This window comes from Haliotis rufescens, unplaced genomic scaffold, assembly GCF_023055435.1.
Source record: "Haliotis rufescens isolate VD_foot unplaced genomic scaffold, xgHalRufe1.0.p SCAF_11, whole genome shotgun sequence".
NCBI classification, from domain to species: Eukaryota; Metazoa; Mollusca; class Gastropoda; order Lepetellida; family Haliotidae; genus Haliotis; species Haliotis rufescens.
In genome coordinates this window covers 359,540-372,171 of record NW_025963791.1, presented here as the reverse complement: position 1 = coordinate 372,171, position 12,632 = coordinate 359,540, and the positions used below count along the sequence as shown (strand labels likewise).

Below are 12,632 nucleotides of genomic sequence, written 5' to 3'. Positions count from 1 at the left end.
ATTGTGCTTCACCGGTCCCATCCCTCCTCGAACGTTCGTACTTTCAGCCCTCCGAAAATCCTACCATTATACTATAAACTAATATATTTTGTCACTATTATAGATGTCATTGACTTTGACGAGCTGTCAGATCCAGCTGCCCTGACAAAGTTCCTTGAGGAATATAAAAAGCTGCCTAAGGAACAAAAGGACCTTCTTGCGAACATAAGCACTCTCATCACCTCCATGTCAAAGGCTGAAATTCGAGACATGCCTGACGCTATGCTCGAGAAAATGACAGTGAGTATGGTTGCTTGGACAGTAGTTGTTATGTAATGTTCTCAGATACCATGTATTAGTCCCGCCAAATGGAGCAAAATAAACTACATGTGCCTCATGGCAGCCTGACATCAGGATTCATTAACACAGGGGCTTTTGTGCAGGAGAACATTGATGGCACTATCCAGATGTCCTGTGACTGCATCAAGTCACATCAAGGCGTGAAATATGATCACCAGGTCAACTTTTAACAGGTTGCCATGGTGTCAAAGAATACCACTTAATACAGAATTTAACATGTGTATGTAACAATGTTTTACTGGTGACACTACCCGAGAAGATCCGGATAATAATTGATATTCAGCAACCAATACTTGTCGTAAGAGGTGACTAAAGGGATCGGGTGGTCAGGCTCGCTGACTTGGTTGATGCATGTCATCGTATCCCAATCGCGTAGATCGATGCTTATGATGTCAACTACTGAATTGTCTGGTGCAGACTCGATTATTTACACACCGCCGTCATATAGCTGGAATAGTGCTGAGTGCAGCGTTGAACAACAAACAAAGTAACAATAACTAGTGACAGTCTACAGAATTGCTTCATTTTGCTAATTCAAAAGATCTGAAGCTCTAAGATTCTACTTGTCTTTGAGACAATGAAAGACAATTACATTATTTTGTTCGAGCAGACACACGCCTACTATCACAACACGATCGTCCAGGCTTGAACAATATACACATGTGTATATGTAACGTGTTAAAGGTGTTTCAAATTGTCTTTACATTTAGCCAGACACATTGGCCAATTTGAAAAGAAACATGACGAATGAGCAACGGGCGGAGCTATGTTCCAAGGGACTAAAGGGCTCACAACGACTGTACGAGAAGCTTGATGGTCCACTGAATTGTGATAGCGTCAAAGGTGTACGTAACGTGATACACCCTGATGGTGTTTGATAGGCATTACTTAAAGGTTGACGGGTGACAAAGTAGACACAACTTACGGATAACAACTTCTTTAATTTCTTTAATTGTGTCTACTTTAGATGCTCTTTGACATTAGAATACTTTTGCAAATGCATTTAGCATTCCACCAAAGTAAGCACGTTGTATCTCCCATCAGAGGGATTGGGCATTGTACGATTTCATTAACATATGAAAATAAATTCTGAACTCGAAATTTGACGTGAGGTATGTACGAAAAAATCGATTATAAAGGAAAAGTCAAAACTCTCGACATTCTTTTACAAATGGCGCATATTCGTCATGAGTAGATGTTATCTATTGCCTGCACAAAGACAATGCACAATGTATGTTTGCTGAGAACAGGAGGCGGCTCAGGACATGGAGGAGTTTGAGAAGAAACGAATGAACCAGAACATCCTCAGGAAAAAAGGCAACCCGTCGAGGCTTTCGGGAGATGATGTGGATGATTTCCTCTCCACTGGATTGGTGGACAAGGATATTCTAAAACTGATTGACCCCGCGGATTTCCTTTCAAAGTACGTTTCTAAATACAATGTCGTAACAGAAATAGATGAGGTTAGATTTCTCCCCATTCGCATGTGGGATTGTCTAAATTTGTAAAAGTCTGCGTTAGGGCTTCCTCCCGAATTCAACTGTCACGGTCTGAGGTACCTATACTACTCTGCATGGAGGCTCAGAGCCAAACTCACTTTTCTTCACGTCAGTTTCTCTTATTACCTCATGCGTAATCTGATAATTACTTACTGCAGTGAAGAGCCTGTAAACACTGGCTGAATGTTTAAATGAAGTCAGTGTTGTTGTATTGCTTCAGCGAGAACCTGCGAGAGACGGCCATCAGAAGCGGTGAAAGTAAAGTGTTGAAGGACAAATTCAAGGAGGCGAAGGGTTCGCTTGGCACCGCCACCGCTGCAGACCTAAAGAAGATGACCGGTGCAGAATGGACATTATCAGATGCCGAGGACTTCCCAGAAGATGCTGTAAGTATTACCACAACAGTAAAAGTAACAATTATAAACGCGGGCTTCTTTTTGAGGATATAAGGTCACAAACGTTTATTGCTATGTGTGCAGGAACGTTGAAGAAACGAGGTAAATTGGCTTCAAAGTTCCAAGAGATTTTTTTATTTGTTGACTAACACGTCTTAAACATTGAGAAAATACAGATGAGTAAACAATTCTTAAAGTTAATGTAAGCTGAAGAGTTATCACATGAAAGCACTGTCCCAATACACAACATATTTAAAACCTTTAATTAGGATAATATTTACAAAAACCAATCTAATGCCCCCTGCTTCAACGCGGATCTGTCCGCCTATGTATACATTATCAGTGTTTCCATCCAGGGAAGAATAGGTCCACAGTACCCCCTGCTTGTTATAAGAGGCAAGTAAAGAGGATCAGGCTGACGGATTGCGGGTTGTCGTTATAACATTTACTTCTAGATTCCCGGAGGGGCATGGGTGACTCAATGTTCGAAGGCAACGCAATTCACTGTGAAGAGTCGAGCCCTTTATCCGTGTCAGGATCCACTGATTTCTGGTTCAAATACCCGAGTCGCCCCGTTTATGTTCTTGGTCTATTATCGTCGGTCTACGTGAAGTCGTAAAAGTGTACGATCTGCGTCTCTTAAGGTTTTGTTCCCAGAGCAAGCCGAAACGACGCGTTGTCACCATTTCCTTCTCACTCCAGATCCGCGGAGCAGCTAAAGAGTTTCTGGAAGGAGTGGATGAAACGGACATGTCTATCAGAGCTAAGGTGGGCGAAATTGTGAAGAAAGGTCTACCCACCAACAGAGGACAGACCACACCAGCCCAATTGGCCAGGTATGTGTATTAATGATTTGACAGGGATTGAGTTTTCATTGTTTCGGAAGTTGTTGTCGATTTGGAAATGGTCCACGGTCACAATAAAGTGCCCCCACAGTTTATAAGTTCAACAGAGGCCACATTAAACTTCCACATCAGAGGCGAGGCAATTACATGATTGGTTGGTTTGTTGTTTAACGTCGCACTCAGCAATATTCCAGCTATATGACGGCGGTCTGTAAATAATCGAGTCTGGACCAGACAATCAAGTGATTGATATCATGAGCATCGATCCAAGCAATTGGGATCGATGACATGCTTCAACCAAGTCAGCGAGCCTGACCACTCTATCCCGTTAGTCGCCTTCTACAGCAAGCATGGGTTGCTGAAGACCTATTCTACCCAGGATCTTCACGGGTCGGCAATGCCATGAGCGTTATCTGATGGTGGTTCCCCACAGGCCCAGGCAATCATATATATCAGAAGTCCGATGTTGCCTAATGTTGCTTTAAATAGCAGTGCCTGTTGTCTGGCAGTGCTGCTTAGATTGCCACTGAATGTTGTCCGTTTCTTGTAAATTCTGCCAATATCTGATGAAGCCTGCCTGTATATATTAACTGCTGCCTGTAGTCATGAGTCTTTCCGATATTCTTTACACCTGAACGGTCTTCCAATCAATCATAAACGATCATGACATCAATGCATGTTGTGACAATGACATCTTTGCACCTTGTGACAATGCCATCAATGCATGGTGTGACAATGCCAACAATGCACGGTATGACAATGGCATCTTTGCACCTTGTGACAATGCCATCAATGCATGGCGTGACAATGCCATAAATACATGGTGTAGTAAAGCCATCAATGCATGGCGTGGCAATGCCAACAATGCATGGTGTCACAATGACATCAATGCATGGTGAGACAATGCCATAAATACACGGTGTAGTAATGCCACCAATGCATGGTGTGACAATGCCATCAATACACGGTGTAGTAAGGCCATCAATACATGGTGAGACAATGCCATCAATACACGGTGTAGAAATGCCATCAATGCATGGTGAGACAATGACATCAATGCATGGTGTGACAATGCCATCAATACACGGTGTAGTAATGCCATCAATGCATGGTGTGACAATGCCATCAATACACGGTGTAGTAATGCCATCAATGCATGGTGAGACAATGCCATCAATACACGGTGTAGTAATGCCATCAATGCATGGTGTGACAATGCCATCAATACACGGTGTAGTAATGCCATCAATGCATGGTGAGACAATGCCATCAATACACGGTGTAGTAATGCCATCAATGCATGGTGTGACAATGCCATCAATACACGGTGTAGTAATGCCATCAATGCATGGTGAGACAATGCCATCAATACGAGGTGTAGTAATGCCATCAATGCATGGTGTGACAATGCCATCAATACACGGTGTAGTAATGCCATCAATGCATGGTGAGACAATGCCATCAATACACGGTGTAGTAATGCCATCAATGCATGGTGTGACAATGCCATCAATACACGGTGTAGTAATGCCATCAATGCATGGTGAGACAATGCCATCAATACACGGTGTAGTAATGCCATCAATGCATGGTGTGACAATGCCATCAATACACGGTGTAGTAATGCCATCAATGCATGGTGAGACAATGCCATCAATACACGGTGTAGTAATGCCATCAATGCATGGTGTGACAATGCCATCAATACACGGTGTAGTAATGCCATCAATGCATGGTGAGACAATGCCATCAATACACGGTGTAGTAATGCCATCAATGCATGGTGTGACAATGCCATCAATACACGGTGTAGTAATGCCATCAATGCATGGTGAGACAATGCCATCAATACACGGTGTAGTAATGCCATCAATGCATGGTGTGACAATGCCATCAATACACGGTGTAGTAATGCCATCAATGCATGGTGAGACAATGCCATCAATACACGGTGTAGTAATGCCATCAATGCATGGTGTGACAATGCCATCAATACACGGTGTAGTAATGCCATCAATGCATGGTGAGACAATGCCATCAATACACGGTGTAGTAAGGCCATCAATGCATGCCGAGACAATGCCATCAATACACGGTGCAGTCATGCTATCAATGCATGGTGTGACAATGCCATCAATACACGGTGTAGTAATGCCATCAATGCATGGTGAGACAATGCCATCAATACACGGTGTAGTAATGCCATCAATGCATGGTGAGACAATGCCATCAATACACGGTGTAGTAATGCCATCAATGCATGGTGTGACAATGCCATCAATACACGGTGTAGTAATGCCATCAATGCATGGTGAGACAATGCCATCAATACACGGTGTAGTAAGGCCATCAATGCATGGTGAGACAATGCCATCAATACACGGTGTAGTAATGCCATCAATGCATGGTGAGACAATGCCATCAATACACGGTGTAGTAAGGCCATCAATGCATGGTGAGACAATGCCATCAATACACGGTGTAGTAATGCCATCAATGCATGGTGTGACAATGCCATCAATACACGGTGTAGTAATGCCATCAATGCATGGTGAGACAATGCCATCAATACACGATGTAGTAATGCCATCAATGCATGGTGTGACAATGCCATCAATACACGGTGTAGTAATGCCATCAATGCATGGTGTGACAATGCCATCAATGCATGGTGTGACAATGCCATCAATGCATGGTGTGACAATGCCATCAATACACGGTGTAGTAATGCCATCAATGCATGGTGTGACAATGACATCAATGCATGGTGAGACAATGCCATCAATACACGGTGTAGTAATGCCATCAATGCATGGTGTGACAATGCCATCAATACACGGTGTAGTAATGCCATCAATGCATGGTGAGACAATGCCATCAATACACGGTGCAGTCATGCTATCAATGCATGGTGAGACAATGCCATCAATACACGGTGTAGTAATGCCATCAATGCATGGTGAGACAATGCCATCAATACACGATGTAGTAAGGCCATCAATGCATGGTGAGAAAATGCCATCAATACACGGTGTAGTAATGCCATCAATGCATGGTGAGACAATGCCATCAATACACGGTGTAGTAATGCCATCAATGCATGGTGAGACAATGCCATCAATACACGGTGTAGTAATGCCATCAATGCATGCCGAGACAATGCCATCAATAAACGGTGCAGTCATGCTATCAATGCATGGTGTGACAATGCCATCAATACACGGTGTAGTAATGCCATCAATGCATGGTGTGACAATGCCATCAATACACGGTGTAGTAATGCCATCAATGCATGGTGAGACAATGCCATCAATACACGGTGTAGTAATGCCATCAATGCATGGTGTGACAATGCCATCAATACACGGTGTAGTAAGGCCATCAATGCATGGTGAGACAATGCCATCAATACACGGTGTAGTAATGCCATCAATGCATGGTGAGACAATGCCATCAATACACGGTGTAGAAATGCCATCAATGCATGGTGAGACAATGCCATCAATACACGGTGTAGTAATGCCATCAATGCATGCCGAGACAATGCCATCAATACACGGTGTAGTAATGCCATCAATGCATGCCGAGACAATGCCATCAATACACGGTGTAGTAATGCCATCAATGCATGGTGAGACAATGCCATCAATACACGGTGTAGTAATGCCATCAATGCATGGTGTGACAATGCCATCAATACACGGTGTAGTAATGCCATCAATGCATGCCGAGACAATGCCATCAATACACGGTGTAGTAAGGCCATCAATGCATGGTGAGACAATGCCATCAATACACGGTGTAGTAATGCCATCAATGCATGGTGAGACAATGCCATCAATACACGGTGTAGTAAAGCCATCAATGCATGGTGAGACAATGCCATCAATACACGGTGTAGTAATGCCATCAATGCATGGTGTGACAATGCCATCAATACACGATGTAGTAATGCCATCAATGCATGGTGAGACAATGCCATCAATACACGGTGTAGTAATGCCATCAATGCATGGTGTGACAATGCCATCAATACACGGTGTAGTAAGGCCATCAATGCATGGTGAGACAATGCCATCAATACACGATGTAGTAAGGCCATCAATGCATGGTGAGACAATGCCACCAATGCATGGTGTGACAATGTCATCAATATAAGGTGTGATAATGCCATCAATCCATGCTGTGACAATGCTATCAATACACCGTGTGATAATGTCATCAATGCAAGGTGCGTTTATTTCTAGTTTATTACAAAACACTAAATTTAGATTTTTTTCTCGTTATTTAAAAAACTCGAAATGTTTTTTCGAGAATATAATTGAAATAATCGAAGCAACGAGAAAAATTGAAATAGCGAGAAAAAAATCGAAATTTAGTGTTTTTGTAATAAACTAGAAATAAACGCACCTTGCATTGATGACATTTTGAAAAAAACTTAAAACAACGAGACAATATTTGAAAGAAAGAAGAGAAAAATCGAAATTGGGATACGATCACATGCATCAATCAAGTCAGTGGGTGCCTGGCCACCCGATCCCGTTAGTAGCTTCTTTCGGCAAGCATGGGTACTGAAGCCTTATTCTGACCCATGAAGATCCGAGTTAGAATAGGTCTTCAGTATCAATGTATCAATGCACGTTGTGACAATGACATCAATCCATGGTATGATAATGACACCAATGCATGGGATTGTAGTGACATCAATGTAAAAATGGTGGGTGGGTGAGTTCGGTTTTACGCCGCTTTTAGTAATATTCCAGCAATATCACGGCGGGGGACACCAGAAATGGGCTTAACACAGTGTACCCACGTCGGGAATTGAACCCGGGTCTTCGGCGTAACGAGCTAACGCTTTAACCACTAGGCTACCCGACCGCCCCCAATGTAATAATGACACCAATGGATGATGTGACGATGACATTGGTGTCTAGTGTTGAAATGACATTATTCGCGATGTGACAATGACATCAATGCATTGGTGTCATTATTACATTCATGACATCAATGTACGAAACCCGTGAAGATCCGGGTTTGAATAGGTCTTCAGCAACTCATGCTTACTGTAAAAGGCGATTATACTTGTCGTGAGAGGCGAATAACGGGTTCGGGTGGTCAATCTCGCTGACTTGGTTGATGCCTGTCATCGTATCTCAACTGCGTGGATCGATGCTCATGATAACATTGAATAGCTGGACTATTGCTGAGTGCGGCGAAAAATAACAAACAAACAAACCACGTCAGTGTCTAGTGTTGTAATGACATCAGTACATGATGTGACAATGACGTCAGTGTCTAGTGTTGTTATGACGTCAGTGTCTAGTGGTAATGACATCAGTACATGATGTGACAATGACGTCAGTGTCTACTGTTGTTATGACGTCAATGTCTAGTGTTGTAATGACATCAGTACATGATGTGACAATGACGTCAGTGTCTAGTGTTCTTATGACGTCAGTGTCTAGTGTTATGACGTCAGTGTCTAGTGTTGTAATGACATCAGTACATGATGTGACAAAGACGCCAGTGTCTAGTGTTGTTATGACGTCAGTGTCTAGTGTTGTAATGATATCAGTACATGATGTGACAATGGCGTCAGTGTCTAGTGTTGTTATGACGTCAGTGTCTAGTGTTGTTATGACGTCAGTGTCAAGTGTTGTTATGACATCAGTACATGATGTGACAATGACGTCAGTGGGCGGTGTGACAATGGCATCAACAGATGGTCTGGTAATCACATCAAAGCAGTTGTTCAGAATACCTAAGGTCTGATGTTTGTTTGACGGTAATTACGTGGCAAAGTGACTGTGATTATCTTGTTTGTTTCAGCATGTTTGAAGTTGGAATGGGCGAGGACGTATTTGAGGATGTACCTGACGCCACATTCGATGACTTCATTGATTCACTCAATGTTCTGGAGACCAAGGGGAAATCCCCGACAGAGGTATGCCAACTGAACAAAGTGATGAGCGAGTGAGTGAGTGAGTGAGTGAGTGAGTGAGTATGGTTTTACGCCACTTTTAGCAATATTCCATTATTCGGGGGACACTAGAAATGGGCTTCACACTTTGTACCCATGTCGGGAATCGAACCCGGGTCTTCGGCATGACGAGCGAACGTTTTAACCACTAGGCTACCCGACCGCCCAAAGTGATGAGTGAATGTGAAGTATCTTATAATAATCCACATATGTTACTCAGGTTGACAATACAATATTTGAATTAAATATCAAAGTTATATATTGAAATTATTGAAATTTTACTTAGCAAGATACTACAGACTGGAAGACCGGTGAAGATCCTGGGTAGAATAGGTCTTCAGGAACCCATGCTTGCCGTAAAAGGCGACTAACGGGGTCGGGTGGTCAGGCTCGCTGACTTGGTTGATACATGTCATCGATTGCGTGGATCGATGCTCATGTCAATCACTGGACAGTCTGGTCCAGACTCGATTATTTTACAGACCGCCGTCATATAGCTGGAATATTCCGGAGTGCGGCGATAAACAACAAACAAACAAACAAAACAGACAGGAGACCAGGTAAAGCATATGTTCTGGCTGATTTTCTGAAAATATAAGCTTGACATTTGAACAAGAAAACATGGTCAGAAATATGTCAACAACATGTGATCTGTTGCGTAGATAAACCTGAAAGCTTGTGAACACTCTTGTTGCAATGTAGAAGTGAAGATGGAACACAAGAATACACTATGGCAACAGATGTATTATACGTCGTGGTGTTTTTTTTAACCAGCTTGGGGCGCTTGGAAAGAGAGCCATGAAGAGCAACACTTTCAAAAACGCATCTGAACAGACAGCAGCGAACATTAAAAAGATCGCCTCTGTACTACCATCTTTTACCAAGGAATACATCGACCAGCTACCCACCGAGGCCATAGGACAGGCCTTCAACGCCGGGGACCTCAAAGATCTGGCTAATATTGATGAGGACAAGGTACAGTCCCTAGGCTGGATATGAAAATACCCTCTGGGCAATTAAACTAATATATTACCATACATGTTCAATGCCTTTGGTGAGTTGTGACTGACGTCTCTCATTTTGTGTGTGTCTCACTCCGTGTCTCCGTCTCTCTTTTTGACTCTCTCTCCGTGTCTCAGTCTCTCTAACACGTGGTTAACACGATGTGTCATTACGTATTAGTACGGACGCCCGTATTGTATTGACTCATTGGCCCAATTTCTCTCTCTAGGCAAGACGCTTAGGGAAAGCAGCCATGGCAAGCATACGTGACGTAAGTACTTATTTTAGTGCGCGTTACATATTATACTATCCATTCCCGGGAATTGAAAAGAAATTATCCAACAGCATTATAAAATAATGTTCAGCGGTAAAGGCTATTATTTGAAGAAGTTGATATCGTATGTGTGTGCAATTCGTCTCAGTGGATTCCTGAGCGCTAACCATTGGGTTCCAAATGTGTATCCAATACCAGAGTGTGTTTTATAAGTAGTAGACAGTAGCTAGTCCGGTTATATTGCAGGGGGCACTGACCGCTGCAGACGTGAAAGAGAAGCTGGGGGCGGAAGTGTTTATCAAGGGCTTGGATGGCGAAGACTTTGACAAGATTCCTGATGACACGATGGAAGATGACGGTGTTTTGGCGATGCTGCAAGAGAGGTACGAAGAAATGCCTGTGGAGAATCAGCTGAAGGTTATTGAAAAGGTGTGTATGAAAATATGTAAATCGGGAATATGATTATTAACAGGAGTAACTGCTTGATGCTATCATGGATTGTAAAACGATAAAATAACCAGGTGTCATAGACCGTGATTTGTATTATTGATCTCAGTGTACAATTCTGAAATTATCAGGTCACAGATTATTATACCGACACCAGACATTCATAGCAGGAGATCATGGTGCACAGATCACACATCTTGATATACATATACGGTTGGAGGTATTCGTGTAGAGAGGCAATGTGCAGTAGCTGATGTGTGAATGTTGACAGATGAAGCGGGGCAACAAGACTATCACGGACAACGTGTGTTCTCTGGGTAAGATCTGTCAGGGACTTACCCTGGCGGAGATCAAGTCGTGGGACCCTTCCTTCCTGGACACCATTAAGGCAGCGGGGGGCAAGTGCAAGCTGGACTGCAATAGGGCACAGGTGCGTACGGTCTTCACCACATAATATAATATAAGTTTTAGTACTTCCTTACATTCTACTTGTACAATTATTCCAGTCCTGTGGTTGATATCTTTTCTATTTTTTGAACGGATGTTCTGACCGTTCTACATATTTAAGAGGAGACGGCTCGCCACAACCACTGCTATTCGCTGTACTGAGTTGCCCCCCTAAGGCCTTCAATAAACCTAAGATTCGAACCCAATAATCACCATGATTATGATAAGAGCTTTGTCAGCACCATACCCGCGGGTTCCGAAAACCATGTAAACGTCAAATATCTGCACCCCATTGGGACTTTCATTCAATATCGTGTTGCTACGCCCTGATGTAACTGAAATACTGTTGAACGGGGGCCCCTAAACCCACCCACTCTACGTGTTCATAGACAGTGAAGGCTTTGTCTTCACACTACCAACGATCTGCCTTGCATCCAATGTGGAAGAACTACCTGTAACATATGAATATGTTGGTATGGACAGTTGGGTGCCATGGCTGAGATTCTCGTGGCTAAGCTGGGCGAGCCAGGGGCAAGCAATGCCAAGTACGACACGGAGACTGTCAGCTCGCTGTTTGTGATCTTCCCAGGAATGTCTAAGGAACAGCTCGGCAAGTTCCCCACAGATGATAAACTGCCTGAACTTTTCAGCAAACTTGAAGGAACCGGCAAACTGAGCGAAGCCAAGGTATTTTATTCCTGAATTACCCAATACACCTATCATATTCGTAGATTAAGTGTATGTTCCACGCTTTGTTAGTCACTGTGTCACAAACCAGAGCCCGTTTACTGTTTTATGTTTGCTATGTACACAGATAAACAACTTTATACAGATAACGGCAAACGTATGTGACGGAATATCGCATGATATGAGCAAGACGAAAAGGTTATCAGGTGGTACCGCACTTGTTTGACATGTAGACACCCTTTTGTCGCAAATGATTTTAATCATGTAATGTACATAATTCTATGAAATGAGCAAGAATCTGGTTTTAAACTTGCTCTTGATCCAAACTCTTTTAGTCGCAGACTCTTGAGGCGAAAATCACCGCATACTACACTGGCGACAACAAGGTTTCTACCGCTGATCAAGTTGCTCTTTTGGCCAAAGTGTTGAAGGGCTACAAGTACGTAAATAATAATAATAATAATAATAATAATAATAATAATAATAATAATAATAATATCACTGATACCATCAAACTGACATGTACATCTTTGAAGGGGATGAAAATGGAAATTACCACCACGTTTCAGTGAAAGTGCCCTGAAGAAGGAGATCCCTACTTCTCTGTGTGCTGACGTTGTGAAGAAACTGAAGGGCATGGACAAGACGACCGTGACAAAGTCTGTCCTCGAAAGTCAGGTCAAATACGCCCTGGAATGTCTGGTGAGCATAGCACAC

The 12,632-nt window shown here is 42.9% G+C and overlaps 1 protein-coding gene across 1 annotated transcript in view; it reads left to right on the top strand.

The window, feature by feature from the left end:
* Positions 1-12,632, top strand: part of LOC124113720 — a 52,390-nt gene that overhangs the window by 22,314 nt on the left and 17,444 nt on the right. The window contains exons 5-17 of the mRNA XM_046474225.2: positions 104-279; positions 1,050-1,184; positions 1,590-1,762; positions 2,059-2,224; positions 2,936-3,069; positions 8,908-9,022; positions 9,833-10,033; positions 10,290-10,331; positions 10,581-10,763; positions 11,053-11,211; positions 11,712-11,915; positions 12,251-12,354; positions 12,485-12,617. Coding sequence (XP_046330181.2) covers positions 104-279; positions 1,050-1,184; positions 1,590-1,762; positions 2,059-2,224; positions 2,936-3,069; positions 8,908-9,022; positions 9,833-10,033; positions 10,290-10,331; positions 10,581-10,763; positions 11,053-11,211; positions 11,712-11,915; positions 12,251-12,354; positions 12,485-12,617 — 1,925 coding nt within the window. The remainder of the gene's footprint in view (positions 1-103; positions 280-1,049; positions 1,185-1,589; positions 1,763-2,058; positions 2,225-2,935; positions 3,070-8,907; positions 9,023-9,832; positions 10,034-10,289; positions 10,332-10,580; positions 10,764-11,052; positions 11,212-11,711; positions 11,916-12,250; positions 12,355-12,484; positions 12,618-12,632) is intronic.